Here is a 14,478-nt window from a genome sequence, read left to right on the forward strand (position 1 = left end):
GGCCCCGCTTCATGGCTGAGATAGTCATGTCTTCGTTGAGGTCCCGACCTCAAGCGTGGCTGTGTTGAATCGCGCCACGAAGTATCGGAGCGTCTCATTTTCCCCCTGTTTGAGGGAGAAAAGGCTGTCCGACGTTCGCGGCGGCTTCCGCTGGTGCTGAATGGGCCACGAACGAGTGCTCGAGCTGCCCGAAGGAGTGGATACTTCTCGATCGAAGACCAGAATACCAGCCCTGGACAGCCTTGCGGAGTGTGCGGGGAAGCCGATGCAAAAAAGAGCGTCGGTTGCCCCTGGATCGTCATGAGAGCTTTATAGCTCTCGAGGTGATCGACTGGGTCGGTGGAGCCGTCGTATGGCTCCACGTGTGGCATCTTGAACCGACTGGGATCAGCTCGTCGAGGACTAGTCGGGAGAGAGGTTGGGCGGTCTGGAAGTCGACGTCATTCGAAGACTTCTGGCCGTCCACCTGCAACTGCGCAAGCCGGCGGTCGATTCCTCGAAATCGCGCTCGTAGTCGTCCACTCGTCGTGCTGGAGACCCCAGGAGTGGAGTCTCCAGAAGATTCTGAGAGGGAGGCGGACGGCGTGCGCGGTCGTTCTCCTTCCTTGCCGTTCCAGCAGGGAAGGAGAGGCGCTGGGACCGTCGGTCGTCGCGCCATTGGCCGTCCCTCCTCCTCTCCGTGGGAGCGTTGTTGGGGGCGCTCCGCGGAGGTGACGGGGATCGGCGCGGTCGTCGGCGGCTGCTCCTGGAAGGCATCGGACGGGCCGTCGGTTGTTGCTGGAGGCTCTTGACTGCGTCCGTCAGTACGGTCATCTGCCGTACGATGGCCGCGATCTGCGCCTCCGTGGTCGCTGCGGGGTGGGAGAGCTGGGCTCCCCGCCGACGGTGGCGGGGAGGCCTCTTCCCGGCGGGAAGAGCGCCTCGCCGACCCGGTGACCCTCGATCGTTGGGCTCTTGTCTTTGTCATTCTGCCCCCCTACCTGGCGCGCCAATCTGTTACGCCAATCGCCTCGTCGTCTGATCGCCGGAGAACGTGCGCCTGCAAAAACGAGAAGTCCATACTGACCGGAGGCGGCTCCGGCGGGGACCCTCCGACGGTCAAGTCAGAGAGGTGACTGGCAACAGTGAAATGAAGACAGAGAGCTCGATCGAGGAGAGAGAGGGAGAGAGGAGCGAGCCTGTGTTTTTGGAGTTGAGAAGTGGGGGGGAGCGGATCCCTTGCACTGTTGCCTTCCCCGAGTTATATAGTGGAGCACGGTATGGCGCCGTCATTAATGGCGCAGACAAGTGAGGAACTGTCAACTCACTGTAGACTGTCAGAGTCGCCGTGAAAGTGTCATGTCGCCGTGGGGCTGTCAAATCGCCAGGGTTGACAATGCCCACGGCGGGACAATGTCCCTAGATGGCCGCGCCGCACGCGGCTGTCAGGACTGACAAGCTCTGGCGGCTGTACGGCGATCGGAGGAGTCGACCGACCCTAGGTCGGTGGCCAGCTGAGTGGCGTTGGGCCCCTCCGTTGGTCGGCGAGTCTTACGCGAGTCGGCCATCAGACCTCCGGGTTCAGTCGGTCGGGAAAGGTATGCCCGACATATCCTCAGTCGGTGATGGGCCGTCAATTGGCCGGTGATGGCGCCCGTCAGTCGGTCGCTCCGGCCGTCAGTCGGTCGGTCGGTCCCCTCGACCGTAAGTCGGTCGGTCGGTCCCTCCGGCCGTCGGTCGGTCGGTCGGTCCCTTCGACCGTAAGTCGGTCGGTCGGTCGGTCCCTCCGGCCATCGGTCGGTCGGTCGGTGGGTATTCCCCAACAAGCCGTATTTGGACAAAAAATGCCCTCCAAACATAAAGGGTTAATCATGGCCGTCCATGAGGCTTGATGCAACTTGGGAGCATGAAATTGATTTAGACGGTAGATCCCATGCTGATGATAGCTGAGAGACTTGGAGCAGCCCAGCAGCGGGGAAGTTTAGACGATGGCTAACGTTTTGTGTTGGTTGTTATATGTAAGAGTTTAAAAAATATAAATATATTATTAATTAATTTATTGAATAAAGGAGTACGTGGAAACTCTCGAAATCTCATGCAGTCGCGTTCATCCTCCCAAGTATATGTTCAGGATATACGAGTTCACGATGACCATTGCGCACTTAGGCGCTCTTCTTGGCCAAGCTTCGCCATCTCCGACGGTAACATTCAAATGATGGCCGATGGCGGAATCAGATGACCTGCAGACGATACAGACGTAATGAGGGGATGAAGGGATCGACGGTAACAAGGATGGTGTCCCTGCCCAAGGTGGCAGCCTCCGACGGCGGCAGCGCCGGCCACCAACACTCCAGACGTAGAGCACACCGTCGGCAAAGGTGCTGAACAGCACGGGTGCTAGGTTAGGGCTCCGTTGTCCGGAGTTGGCAGGAACGCATGTGACCAGGTCGGTGATGGTTATCGGCGATGGGTGTCGCGTGGCCAGACATCGTGGGGGGCGGCGAGGTTCTATCGATCGTGAGGGTGGCAGGGGGCGCGATGCCGTGATCAGACTCGAAGAGGACAGCAGTCCTCAAGAGGATGGAGTAGGCATCAGATCCATCCTGTGGCCATTGTCGGAGGGGGAGCCAGGGTGGGGTATCCTCCTCTTATCTCCTGCTCTAAGGATGGGGAAAGGAAGAAGAGAGGGGAGAGAGATGGGAAAGAGAACAAGTTTGGAAGAATGGTGAGGATGTTTGGAACATGTAATTGGCTTTCTAAGGAAAATTTTTAATTTTTTTAATTTAATTTTTTTAAAAGAGTGTAGTCTTTTTTTTGTTGTTTATATCTAAAATACTCGATATATTATATTAGTCTTCCTCACTTAGCTTTTATGCATTATTTGTTTCCCTCTTTTCCTCCACCCTACTTGCTATCTCTTCTTTCTTTCCATCCCTTCCCTCTCTCAATCTTATCAATGATTGTACTGACCGACGATTTACCATATTTTTTCTCTAAAGTAAGTTTTTAATGATGATAAAAAATTTAATAAAATAAAAAATTATATAATAATAAAAAATATATATTATTTTTTAAATAATTATAAGATGAATAAAAATATCATTTAAAATAATATATTTTTTAAATAAAAAATATGTTCCTTGCATCATATGGATAACATGCTAGTTCTAACTTATGATCTATGATTGAATAACTTTTGCTCCGATTTAATCTAAAAAATCTAATAGATTGGTAAAAATTAACATTAAATCTGATCCGACCCATCTCAAAAAGAATCAGATTAGGCTTTGGTTTTGATTTTTGGCCTAATTTTCATGTAGATTGCATTGGTTGTTCCCATCCTTGGTCCAAGCCAACCTGCTTGCAGTCCTAGGTGAGACTTTGGAAAACCATATGGATTGTATTGGTTGCTCCCATTCCTGATCCAATCCAACCTATTTGCACTCTTGGGTGAGATTTCGAAAATCTGACCCCAAAAATATGAATTTTGGAATGAATGTTGGTTTTTGCAACCCTCAACCAAACGGTCCAGAATCCAGATCCATCGTCAAACCGAGTTGGTCCTTGCCGGTCCAAAGCTAAGCCAAAGCGGACCCAGATAAATTTTATATTGGATCTGAAGTCGAACCAGATCACGGCCAAGCTGCGCTCTCCACAGGGATGGCAGTCAGGCAGATTTAAAATGAAAATTTGTTCAGATTTGAGACGAGTTTGAAATTTAGCCCTCGAATATATATTATAATTTTTTATAATATATATATATATATATATATATATATATATATATATATATATATATATATATATATATATATATATATATATATGATAGTTGAATGTGATAATTTTCTACTCATGGTCATTGGGTGGATTCGTGATGAGACGAAGCATTTCGATGTTCATCCGCTCCTCCATGATATTTAGAGAGCCCTTAGTTATTCCATCACGACGATTGTTCGACACATCTTTTAGGAGGCAAACAGCACTACAGACTGGATTACTTCATTCGTAGCCGACTATATTAAAGATCGGATCTGGCGTCAAGGCAAAGAGAGAGAGAGGATTTGAACTTCGTCTAACCACTACTTCAACCAGCAAAGCCTAATTCGGCCCATTGTAATGCGGCCGAATTTGTAATCTACTTAGAGAAATTCTTTATGCACCGCGGGCAGTATAGCAAATCCGACGTGGAGCGCATCACTTTACATGATTGATCTATATAGCTATCACTTTCTAATATGTATTTAATATCTATAATTTCATTTTTTCATTTAAAAATTTTATATGACTAAAATATCTTCACATTTTAGAAAAAATTATGACATCCCGTGGCATATTATAACTTTCCATACGTAGGATGTCATAATATGGCTTAAGAAATTATGACATCCTATGCATATTATGACATTCTATGTCAAATTATGATTTTCTTTATGCAGGATGTCATGATATGGTTCAGGATATCATAATATTAAAAGAATATTTTTGTCCAATCATTTTTCAATACGCATTTGATGTCTACGATTTTATTTTTTTATTTAAAAATTTAAATAATAAAAATATTTTTATTTTTTTAAAAAAAATATGACATTCTGTGCATGCTATGGCATCCTGTATTATGTTGTGATATCTTATAGATAAAAGTTATGACTTTCTGAATTTTTAGACGTAGTAGGCACAGGATATCATAATTTTTTTAAAAAATAAAAATATTTTTATTATTTAAAATTTTAAATAAAAAAATAAAATTATATATATTAAATATGTGTTGAAATAAAAATTACCGCATGGATCAATCTAACAAAGTGGTGCGCTCATTTTATTTCCCATCTATCTGTACCCTTTAAACTCTTCCGTTAGATACCGACGCAAAACCCTTGCCATTGTTTCAGCTTCTCTGTTCAGCCGCTCCAAGCCTCCACCCGATCGAGACTCCCGAAGACGAAAAAAACATAACAGGTAAGACCTTTTCCCACATGGATTAATCATTATTTTTCCTCTTTTCAATTCTGTTTCTTTTACTTTCATCCTCTTTTTCCGAGATCTGTGGGGAAGGAGAGCACCTGAGGGAGATCGGAGAGGTTCTTTAGGTTCCGGTTGGGGTTTTTTCTCTAGGATATGGGTTTTATGGGAGTTGGGGCGTAGTGAGTTGGTCCCTTGTGGTTTTCAGCGCTTGATCTTGGTACAAGCATGATATTTTGTAGGGTTTAGGAGTTTTTGATCGGAAGGATTCTTCTTTGGCTACAAATATTTTCCCACATGCATCAATCATTTTTTTCCCTCTTTTTGATTCTGTTCCTTTTAATTTCATCCTCTTTTTCCTAGATTTGTGGGGAAGGAGAGCACCTGAGGGAGATCAGAGAGGTTCTTTAGGTTCCGGTTGGGGTTTTTTCTCAAGGACATGGGTTTTATGGGAGTTGTGGCGTTGTGAGTTGGTCCCTTGTGGTTTTCTGCGCTTGATCTTGGTACAAGCACGATATTTCGTAGGGTTTAGGAGTTTTTGGTCGGAAGGATTCTTCTTTGGCTACAAAAATTTTCAATTTATGAGTTTTGTTCTATGATAATAAGAATGTGAATGAGGGTTGATTGGGCGGGTTCGGGTACCTGGCGGGTATACCAAATTTAAATGGGACGGGTTTGGGATCAGGGGTTGATTTTATAATCGTAGTAAGATTTTAAACGGATTCGTATATGGGTAGTGCAAATTTTGCGGGTAGCCTACCCGTTGCGATCCCTACCTCTCCATCCAAACCCTCGTCCCTCTTTCCCCAGCTTTACCTTTTGAACCATCTTTTCTCTAATTATTTGTTTCTAATTCTCTGTTTTTATTCTCTTCTCAGATCCCCTTCGATCGTGAAAAGATGGCAGCGTACGTAATCCGATCTGCTTCTTTTGCTTTTCCTTTGGTTGATTTTATTTTCTGGAAAAAAAAGTTCTATTTAGATATGCGAAAGTTGTGATCTTTGTGCTTAGATTAGATAACTGATAATGCTTATTATGGATTATATAAACGTTACTGTATGATTTAGATCTATATATTTTGTTTAGGAATTGAAATTATCCTTAGAGAATGTGAGAAACCAGCTTTAGGGAATTTTGTTGCGTGAAGTTAGTTGATGGTGAACTCATAATAACTTCAATCTAGTTAAATATGACTTGATTTATTTTGCATTTAAGATGGCGTGTCCGGCCTTCATGTCACATCGATGATTTGAAATCCAAAAATCATAATAGTACTTGTCAGAATAAGACATGGATTTGGGAAGATAGGAAGAAGCAGAACCTGGAATAAGACAGGGATTTGGGAAGATAGGAAGAAGCAGAACCTGGAATGCTCATTAGATTTCTGGATTAAGCTCAGTCATGTAAATAGGTAATGGATGGAAAAATCAACAAAATATTCATTTTATTGGAGAAGAAATAAGTTTACTGGTAATTGTGATCTAGTTATTTATTGACTGTGTTGGTTTAGCTAGGGTTGACCATCACCTACTCATTATAAAATAAAATTAAGGACAGCAATGATCCTTGTGTGATATGTTTTATTAGTTTGCATATGTTTTCTAGTTGAGTATTGTCTTTAGTCATTATATTTCATAACTGAATGGTCTAAGGAATAGTTGGCTGTTGTCCTGAATTATCCAAAACCTTGAATACTTAACAATCTGGAACTGGTGTTAGACGAACATCAGTTGATATAAAACGTCTGTTTATTGTGTTGTTTTAAATTTGGTTTGAGACTTATGAACCCACCGATTTAAATATTTTTTATTGAATAAAACTGCATAGAAATAGTGACTTTACAACTTAGTACTTGATTAAATTTTATAGATCTTAGAATAATTAAATGATATATCTGCTCTTTACAACTTAATACTTGATTTTTATTAGCAATTTTTGTATCATAATTAGCATATTGGCATTGTTAATATGTGTGTGTCCGGCCTGCATCCAACCCAACCATGAGTTTAGAACCTGCCTTATTTGTATGGCCCTGCATAAGAGTGGTCATATGTGTGCTTGAATAATGCTGAAAGGGCCACATATGCAGTTGGACGATGATAAACAGACTGCATATGCAGCCGCACAGTGCAACTCCTCCAATATATGTGTCAACGAAGTTCTAGGAAAGTTCTCTTTTTAGCCCATATGCAGTCAGGGAACTGCATATGCAGCCTATGTGCTACATTTTGAAATGGTAATACATATATAAGCTGTGGTTAACAAATTTTAAGAAATGATTCGGATTTGGCACATTCTCTCTTTGTGAAGGGATTTGGAATCACTTCCTTTGATCATGGGTTGTGATAGTGTCCCGAGGAATGTTGCTAACAATACTGTAGATACTTTACTTTCCCATGATAACAATTGAGCAGTTCTATACTTCCTGGACCTTAAAATATTCCTGACAGAAAATTCTGTTGCAAGGGCTTGGTTCATCTTGGTAATCTGTAATGAAGTTCTCCATGATTTAGGATCCATTAGAACATGGTGAAGGATAGGGACCATGACACATTTTCACAAAACTCTGATTTATTTTAACATCATGGCTCAAAGAATTGAATTTTCTTTTCTTATGTCAGTGCTGTGAAGTAATCTGTTCGTCACTTATTATATTCCATGTTCATTAGGATCGCTATTTAAGAAATGGTCATTTGATTCAAAGTTATATTCAACCTCCACTTAATTTGCTCCATTATGTACCCTTATTTAAGAAATGGTCATTATGTTCAAAATTACAAGTCTCATTGCACAAGGTAGTTAACTAAGCAAGTTGAGCAACAGATCAACTTTCAAGGAATTAAGTATGAATCTTTTATCTGTCTGATCTATTTTCAATACATGACTGGCATAGTCACATTTCATTAAATGATGTTTATTATCTGGCAATGTAGTTACATGTTCAAAAGATTCTATAATTACCTCTGAGACAAGTTGAAATACAAATTATGTCAGGATGCTCTCCAGCTTGCATTATTTGATCTGTATCTGCACCAATGGTAACGTTGCCACCATGAAGCGCATAATAATTGTCCACTTTATGGCATGCAAATGTTACAAACTTATTCTGTATTGCAATTCTCTCAACAGAACAACTGACAATGAGATGGTCAAAATGTGTAACATAATGATTCAAGGGTTCTCTTAGACTTGCTTAAATTATCAAGATTGTAGCATGTCAGACTTTTTTATACAGTTGGTACCCATCTGACCTATTCTTATACTTTGTTATGATAGTGAAGATGGTGGTATTGCTGTCGAAACTACTGCTCCAGCTCTTGGAGAGCCCATGGACCTGATGACAGCACTTCAACTTGTGATGAAGAAATCATTGGCCCATGATGGGCTTGTTCGTGGGCTCCATGAAGCTGCCAAGGTGATTGAAAAGCATGCTGCACAGCTTTGTATTCTGGCCGAGGACTGTAACCAGCCTGACTATACCAAGTTGGTCAAAGCACTTTGTGCTGATCACAATGTGCATTTGGTAACAGTACCAAGTGCAAAAACCCTTGGCGAGTGGGCGGGGGTAGGTATCTAGTCGAATATGTCTACTATTACATCACTGTCGTCACTATTATTTCTTTTTATTTTTGCTTTTCATGCTTGATGGTAGATTGTCTGACAGATAGAAAAAAAATTCTTGAGTGTCGGTTATTACATTACAGCTGTTTGATCAAATTTGAGAGTTCAAGGCACTTATTTAAAACTACCATCCTATGCTAGAGCCTGCTTTCATGTTCTTTCTCTTAATATGCTACACTTGACCTTTGTTTTGTTAATGTTTCTGAGGCTTTTGAATCAACAAGAGATAGCAATTGAAATGCCTGTAAAATTTTTTTGATGATTTGGTTGCCTATTTTCTATGAAGTAGGTCTATGAAGTTTGATTGTTCTATGTTTCTTTATTTTAAGGTTGTGCATTAGAATATATTATCTATTCTGGATTTGGAGGAAAAACTGTCGAAATGCTTATGTATATTCTTGCATCATATGAAATGCACATGCTGATTTTAGAGGACGAGTGCAAGTATATACTTTAGTAAATAAGTGAATGATGATTGGAGCAAGATAAAGAAAACATCATAAGAAAAACAGATAGATGGTCATGATCTCTCAAGAAAATAAAATCAGAAGAGAATTGAGGAGAAAAATCTCAAGTTTTCATTGGTAAAACATGTTGCCATGTAGTTGTTAACCCCTCCTGTTTCTTCTTCTTCTTAATCCTAATTCATCTTTTTTTCCCTTTTAATCTTCAGCTATGCAAGATTGACTCTGAGGGAAAGGCAAGAAAAGTTGTGGGTTGTTCATGTGTGGTTATCAAGGTAAGAGGTTGAATTATATCAATTATTGATCTTTATAGCAATGTTCTTGTTTAGTCGGCATGTTTTCCACCCACACCCAGGGCATACCTAGGGCTGGTGCAGAGAAATAGTGGGCATCAAATTTGTAACTATTGATGTTGTGGGCATCAAATTTGTAACTATTGGTGTTCTATTTTACAGGATTATGGTGAAGAATCAGAGGGTCTTCATATAGTTCAGGAATATGTGAAATCACACTGAACAATGGGAACCGATTTGTAGTGGATCAAATTTGATGGCTTATTAGACTTTGTTGGAAACATTCACCATTGAGGCTTTATGTGGAATGTTGCAGCTATTAGGTTTTAAGACTTCTATGTCAAAGTCATTTGGATTTTTCTTAACAGAGTTTTAATTTTGCTTTCAAAGTCTGCATTTTAGGGGCTTGCCTCCACCTTTTCCTTTTCTAAATTAAGAAGTATTATAGTCAAATTTAATGGGCCTTTGATGGAGAAATCGTGTTTGTTGGTTTATATTATAGTGCTGATTAAAATCATCGATTGCTTCCCACATTTAGAGAATATCTTTGTTTGTTTATTTTTTAACTTCTCGGTTGGTATAAACTAATTAAAATCATCAATTGCTTCTCGCATTTAGAGAATGCGTTTTGGTTGGGAAGCATTTCTTGTTTGATACAGAGGAATTGTGGCTGATGTGCTCAAAAATTTAGTAGAGAAAACATTGTGATCTGAGCTGATGTATGGCATCTGCAGGTGTCCAATTTGAGTCCTGAAAACTTGACTACTGAAGAGCGCCTTTTTATTTTTTTAAATATATATTTTTAATCTCATGAAAAAGAAGAACATTTTACAAGATAACAAGATTACAGCTATCTATATCTTCTGGCGTGCGTAACATATGCCACACTATAGGGAAATTGTATACATAGGGGTTGGATGCTGCAGAGCTCTATTCAACCTATAGCCACACTGTAATTATATTATCCACCAGTTTTAATTTACCAGGAACAAGGCCCTTTCCATGGCCGGAATCTTCGCTTGAAGCTCTCCTTTTTCTTTACGGTAAATTTTTGGGGTCTCTTTTCACTTGAAATCTCAAAGTCTCTTTGGCAGAAAATTTGTGTCATGTAATAATTTCTATCATGCGTTTTGGACATTCTAGCGCTCACTTTGATGTATTTAAAACGGATACAAATCAGATAACAGTATGTCCATATTCATATATATTTTTATTTACTAAATATGGGTGCAAATATAAACATTTGTCAACCATCAAGTCAAAGATATCATTAAGTGAAGGTAAATTAATAACATTTTAGTATGGATATTTAGTTTTCTTAAGAGTTTATTAATACTATATAAGATTTAATGGGATTATATATAGTTTTTGGATATGGATTGAGTAGTTATTTATTCATAAATATATATATATATATATATATATATATATTAATACTATATAAGATTTAATGAGATTATAAATGGTTCTTGGATATGGATTGAGTAGTTATTAATCTATATATATATATATATATATATATATATATATATATATATATATATATATATATATATATATATATATTTAATACATAATTTTATCTGACTTATCTATGTCTGTCCATGTCAACAAGCAGATTCAATCATGAAAATATATCCAGATGGATATTAACCTATGTTGCTTCACCCCTTCTTGGTAAAATGCAAAAGTCTAATTGTCAAACCAAGAGATGAGAAGCAGGAAAACTTTTCACGCCAGAGTGGAATGTATATATGAAATGAAACACAAGCTGTATTTACGTTCTGAAGATATACGAGAAGAATATCGCCAACTTGCATCAGTGATTATTTCAAATTGAAGTTTCCACAAGATTTAATCTCCTAAATAGTGATGTCAAGCATCAGAATAATCTGAACAACAGCAATAACAATGATGAAAACAGCAAGGAAAATTTTATAATAAATATATCTTATATATGGTTTTGTTACTAGCTAAAGCCAATAACTGTTCTAACAACTCTCACACCAAGAAACATAGAAAAAGAGGTAAATAATCAAGTCAGGCCTCACCAACACACAGATACATGGAAAAATTCAAGAATAAATATAAGGTTGTCCGTCCACCATGTTTATTTCTTTTTGCTCCATATAAGACAGATGCACGAGGACAACAGGAAATGGGCCGCAATACGAAGGGAAGCAGCTTTCCAACAAAGAATGCTCTTTATATCATAGCAACCAACATGATGAGCACCAAATTCCTCAGGCCTCCAGCAGCAGTACTCAACCACAGTAAAACCAAACCAGAGCATAGTTGTTGCACTTACATTTAAAATTATTTTCTTTCTTAAACTTGATAAATGATGCCATACATCTGCTCTTTCTTGTATCTACCTTTTTTTTTTGCTTTTTGAAGCCTCCACCTGTTTGAGTTGTTACTCCATTTATTTGAGTTGTAGTCTCAGAATTTGTACTTGTTGCTTCTATTGTATGTGGCATATTATCCACAGTCATCATCTAATCAAATAAGATTTTAAAAATTAAAAATTTAGTTACAAAATAAAGAAGCAATTTTAATGAAAGATAATTTATAATTAGAATCTAAAGCACAAACTCCCATTATAATATGCACAAAAATGATGCCATTATATCAATTGACAGAAATTGATGAGATGATTTAACCTCTCCCTCAAGTTCAAAATTTAAACTTCATCCTAAGTCTTATATGAAGAAAGATAGAGTCTTTTTCTAAGAGAGACAAAGATGAAAGACTTGATATGCCTGTCTAAATCACAAGATATGCCAACATGATTACTGCATTTGATATTTGAATTTTGAATTTCAAACAATACCCATCGATAGTAGGTTTCATGCAGGCAACCATAAGATATGCCTACATGATTATCAATTTCGATGCATTTTAAATTTGAATTTAAATTTCAAATATTGGCTGTTGATAGCTGGTTTGATTCATGCAATCATGAAATAAACCAATATGTTTACCATTTCTATTGTAATTTAAATTTAAATTTAAATTTAAATTTTGAATTTTATAAGTTAAACCAAAATCAATTGGATCAAATTTTGTATTTATATATTTATGTAATCATAGTCTATAAATATAATACAATGCAACACTGATAAGGTGTGATCACTATTCTCATTCTTCAAAAAAATCTTCCTTTCTTTCTCATATTATAGTTTATGGTTTGGTCTGATCTAATATTTTTATAAAATCATACCAGAGTGTTAAACCATTTTATATGAAAATCATAAATCAAATCAGACTATTTTAATTTTTAAACCAAACCATACTGATAAAAATGATTTGTTCTGATTTGATTTATGATTTAAACCATTTAATAAACACCCCTATTTACCCGTAAGGACATTGAACAATACAAAACTTTCCGATCTTCAGTAGTTTTGTCAAACCTATCCTTAACTAGAATCTGCATTAAATAGAGCAAGCCTCCTTAGTAGTTGTCACTAAATGTTTCACTCGCTCTTTAATAATTACATATTTTTAATTTTTGGTATTTTAAATTTTTTAAAGTAAAATCTTTAGCTCTAGTAGAATTATTTGTAATTGATGGGTGAGAGATACTGATAGGAAAAAAAATGCAGTCCACGTTGGATAGTTGTTAGCTATTGGGACTAGAAATTGGTTGCGAGTTGGCAGAGATGATGACTTAGGTTAGCACGATAAAGAGAGAGAAGTAGAAAAAAAAGATTGCGACAAGAAGATTGCAACCAAGTGCATAATTTTTTTCCTTTTCAATGCACAATATAATAGGTAATGGAGATATTCACAGGCTTATAGATTATGAATGATGTGAGACTAAATGGATACGATTCAACGTAGCATTGGTTGTATTTCACATTGAAATGAGTATGATACTCAGAGAGCACAAGGACTAATGCACTAAATATCCTGCAAATCTAAATGTATGCTATAAAAAGAATGCTTCATTAAATTATAGAAACAATCCAACAAGAATTCAATTTGATCTACCACTAGAGAAAGGTAGCTAATAAATGATTGTGAACATTTTGTTATCTAAAATTTGAAAAATAAAATGCCATCAGTAAATATAAATGCTAGAAGTTCTGTTCTAGACAAAGGAATCAAATGGGATGCAAAATTTTTTTAGCCCAACTCAGGATAGTCATGAGCCTACGATCAGAGCTTGGACTTAGATACATGGGTTCCTGGGCTATGCCAGGGTTTTGTTCTTTGAAAAACTTATTTTGTGACTAATATGGTATTCGTGTGTACCACCAAAATTTAATTGTTGATTCTTGATTCTTTAGACACATGTACTATAGGAACTTCTATATTTTCCTTTACTATGTCCAAGTGGTGGACTAGCTCATCATCCTAAATGTTACTCCAAGGGCACAAGTAGCGCATGACAATGGCAGAGAAACATGTCAATCTAATGTATTTTTTTATTTATAAAAGTATCAATGAGGCAACCGCCACTTTTTTGTACTCAATGAAAAAATTGATACACTCGAGGAAAAAAAATCGATGTATTGAAAGAGATCAAAATAAATAATTAAATTTATATATAATTAATATCTATTAATAATTATGGTATGTAGTCATTATGTGCTTTATGTACTGGCAGTTTCTGATATACTGACTTTAAATCGGTAAGCATGGCACATCGATCGTATGTCGATATTATTAATATTTTGACTGACCATCGGTTGGTAACTTCGATATACCGACTGGTCAGCGGTTATACAGTTGATCAAATCATTATGTTGTATCTGTAAGGAAAGTTGACCGAATGTTACCGACGGTCAGCTGGCTTGTCGGTAAATCGTCGGCTATTCATTTCATGACGCCAATAGGAAGTCGGGTATTGGGACCCGTAGAAACTGTAGTTGAATGGGATCCTTTTTGACGGCTTGACTTTGACGGTCCATCATCTGTCATCGAATGAATCATTATCGGGATGACCGACAATAAATTACCAAACAACATAATTTGTTATTTTCTTGCAGAATGGTTTTGATAAGCAACATGGTTGATTGAAATGATGGTACTTATCAATGTTTTAAAAGGCGGCTGCTATGCAGGTGGTCAAGAGACCGATAGCGCATGTGTCATGCAGCTGTATATGTAGTTAGTATTTTAAATATTTAAAAATAAAATATATTAGAAAT

General features: G+C 38.0%; 1 protein-coding gene across 1 annotated transcript; it reads left to right on the forward strand.

Annotated features, from left to right (window-relative positions):
* The first annotated feature begins 4,798 nt into the window (after window positions 1–4,798).
* LOC105049098 (small ribosomal subunit protein eS12) lies at window positions 4,799–9,708 on the forward strand. Its single transcript, XM_010928655.3, has 5 exons — window positions 4,799–4,938; window positions 5,820–5,848; window positions 8,218–8,506; window positions 9,236–9,301; window positions 9,482–9,708. The coding sequence occupies exons 2-5, from the start codon at window positions 5,841–5,843 to the stop codon at window positions 9,539–9,541; spliced, it is 423 nt and encodes a 140-aa protein (XP_010926957.1). The 5' UTR covers window positions 4,799–4,938; window positions 5,820–5,840; the 3' UTR covers window positions 9,542–9,708.
* Window positions 9,709–14,478: the final 4,770 nt, after the last annotated feature.

Source organism: Elaeis guineensis, chromosome 7 (assembly GCF_000442705.2).
Source record: "Elaeis guineensis isolate ETL-2024a chromosome 7, EG11, whole genome shotgun sequence".
NCBI lineage: Eukaryota > Viridiplantae > Streptophyta > Magnoliopsida > Arecales > Arecaceae > Elaeis > Elaeis guineensis.

Excerpts from the sequence above, each read along its gene's own strand:
- LOC105049098 (XM_010928655.3), top strand. Across the intron at positions 8,507-9,235 it reads CCCTTGGCGAGTGGGCGGGG|CTATGCAAGATTGACTCTGA; the intron begins GTAGGTATCTAG and ends TTTAATCTTCAG. Across the intron at positions 9,302-9,481 it reads GTTCATGTGTGGTTATCAAG|GATTATGGTGAAGAATCAGA; the intron begins GTAAGAGGTTGA and ends TCTATTTTACAG.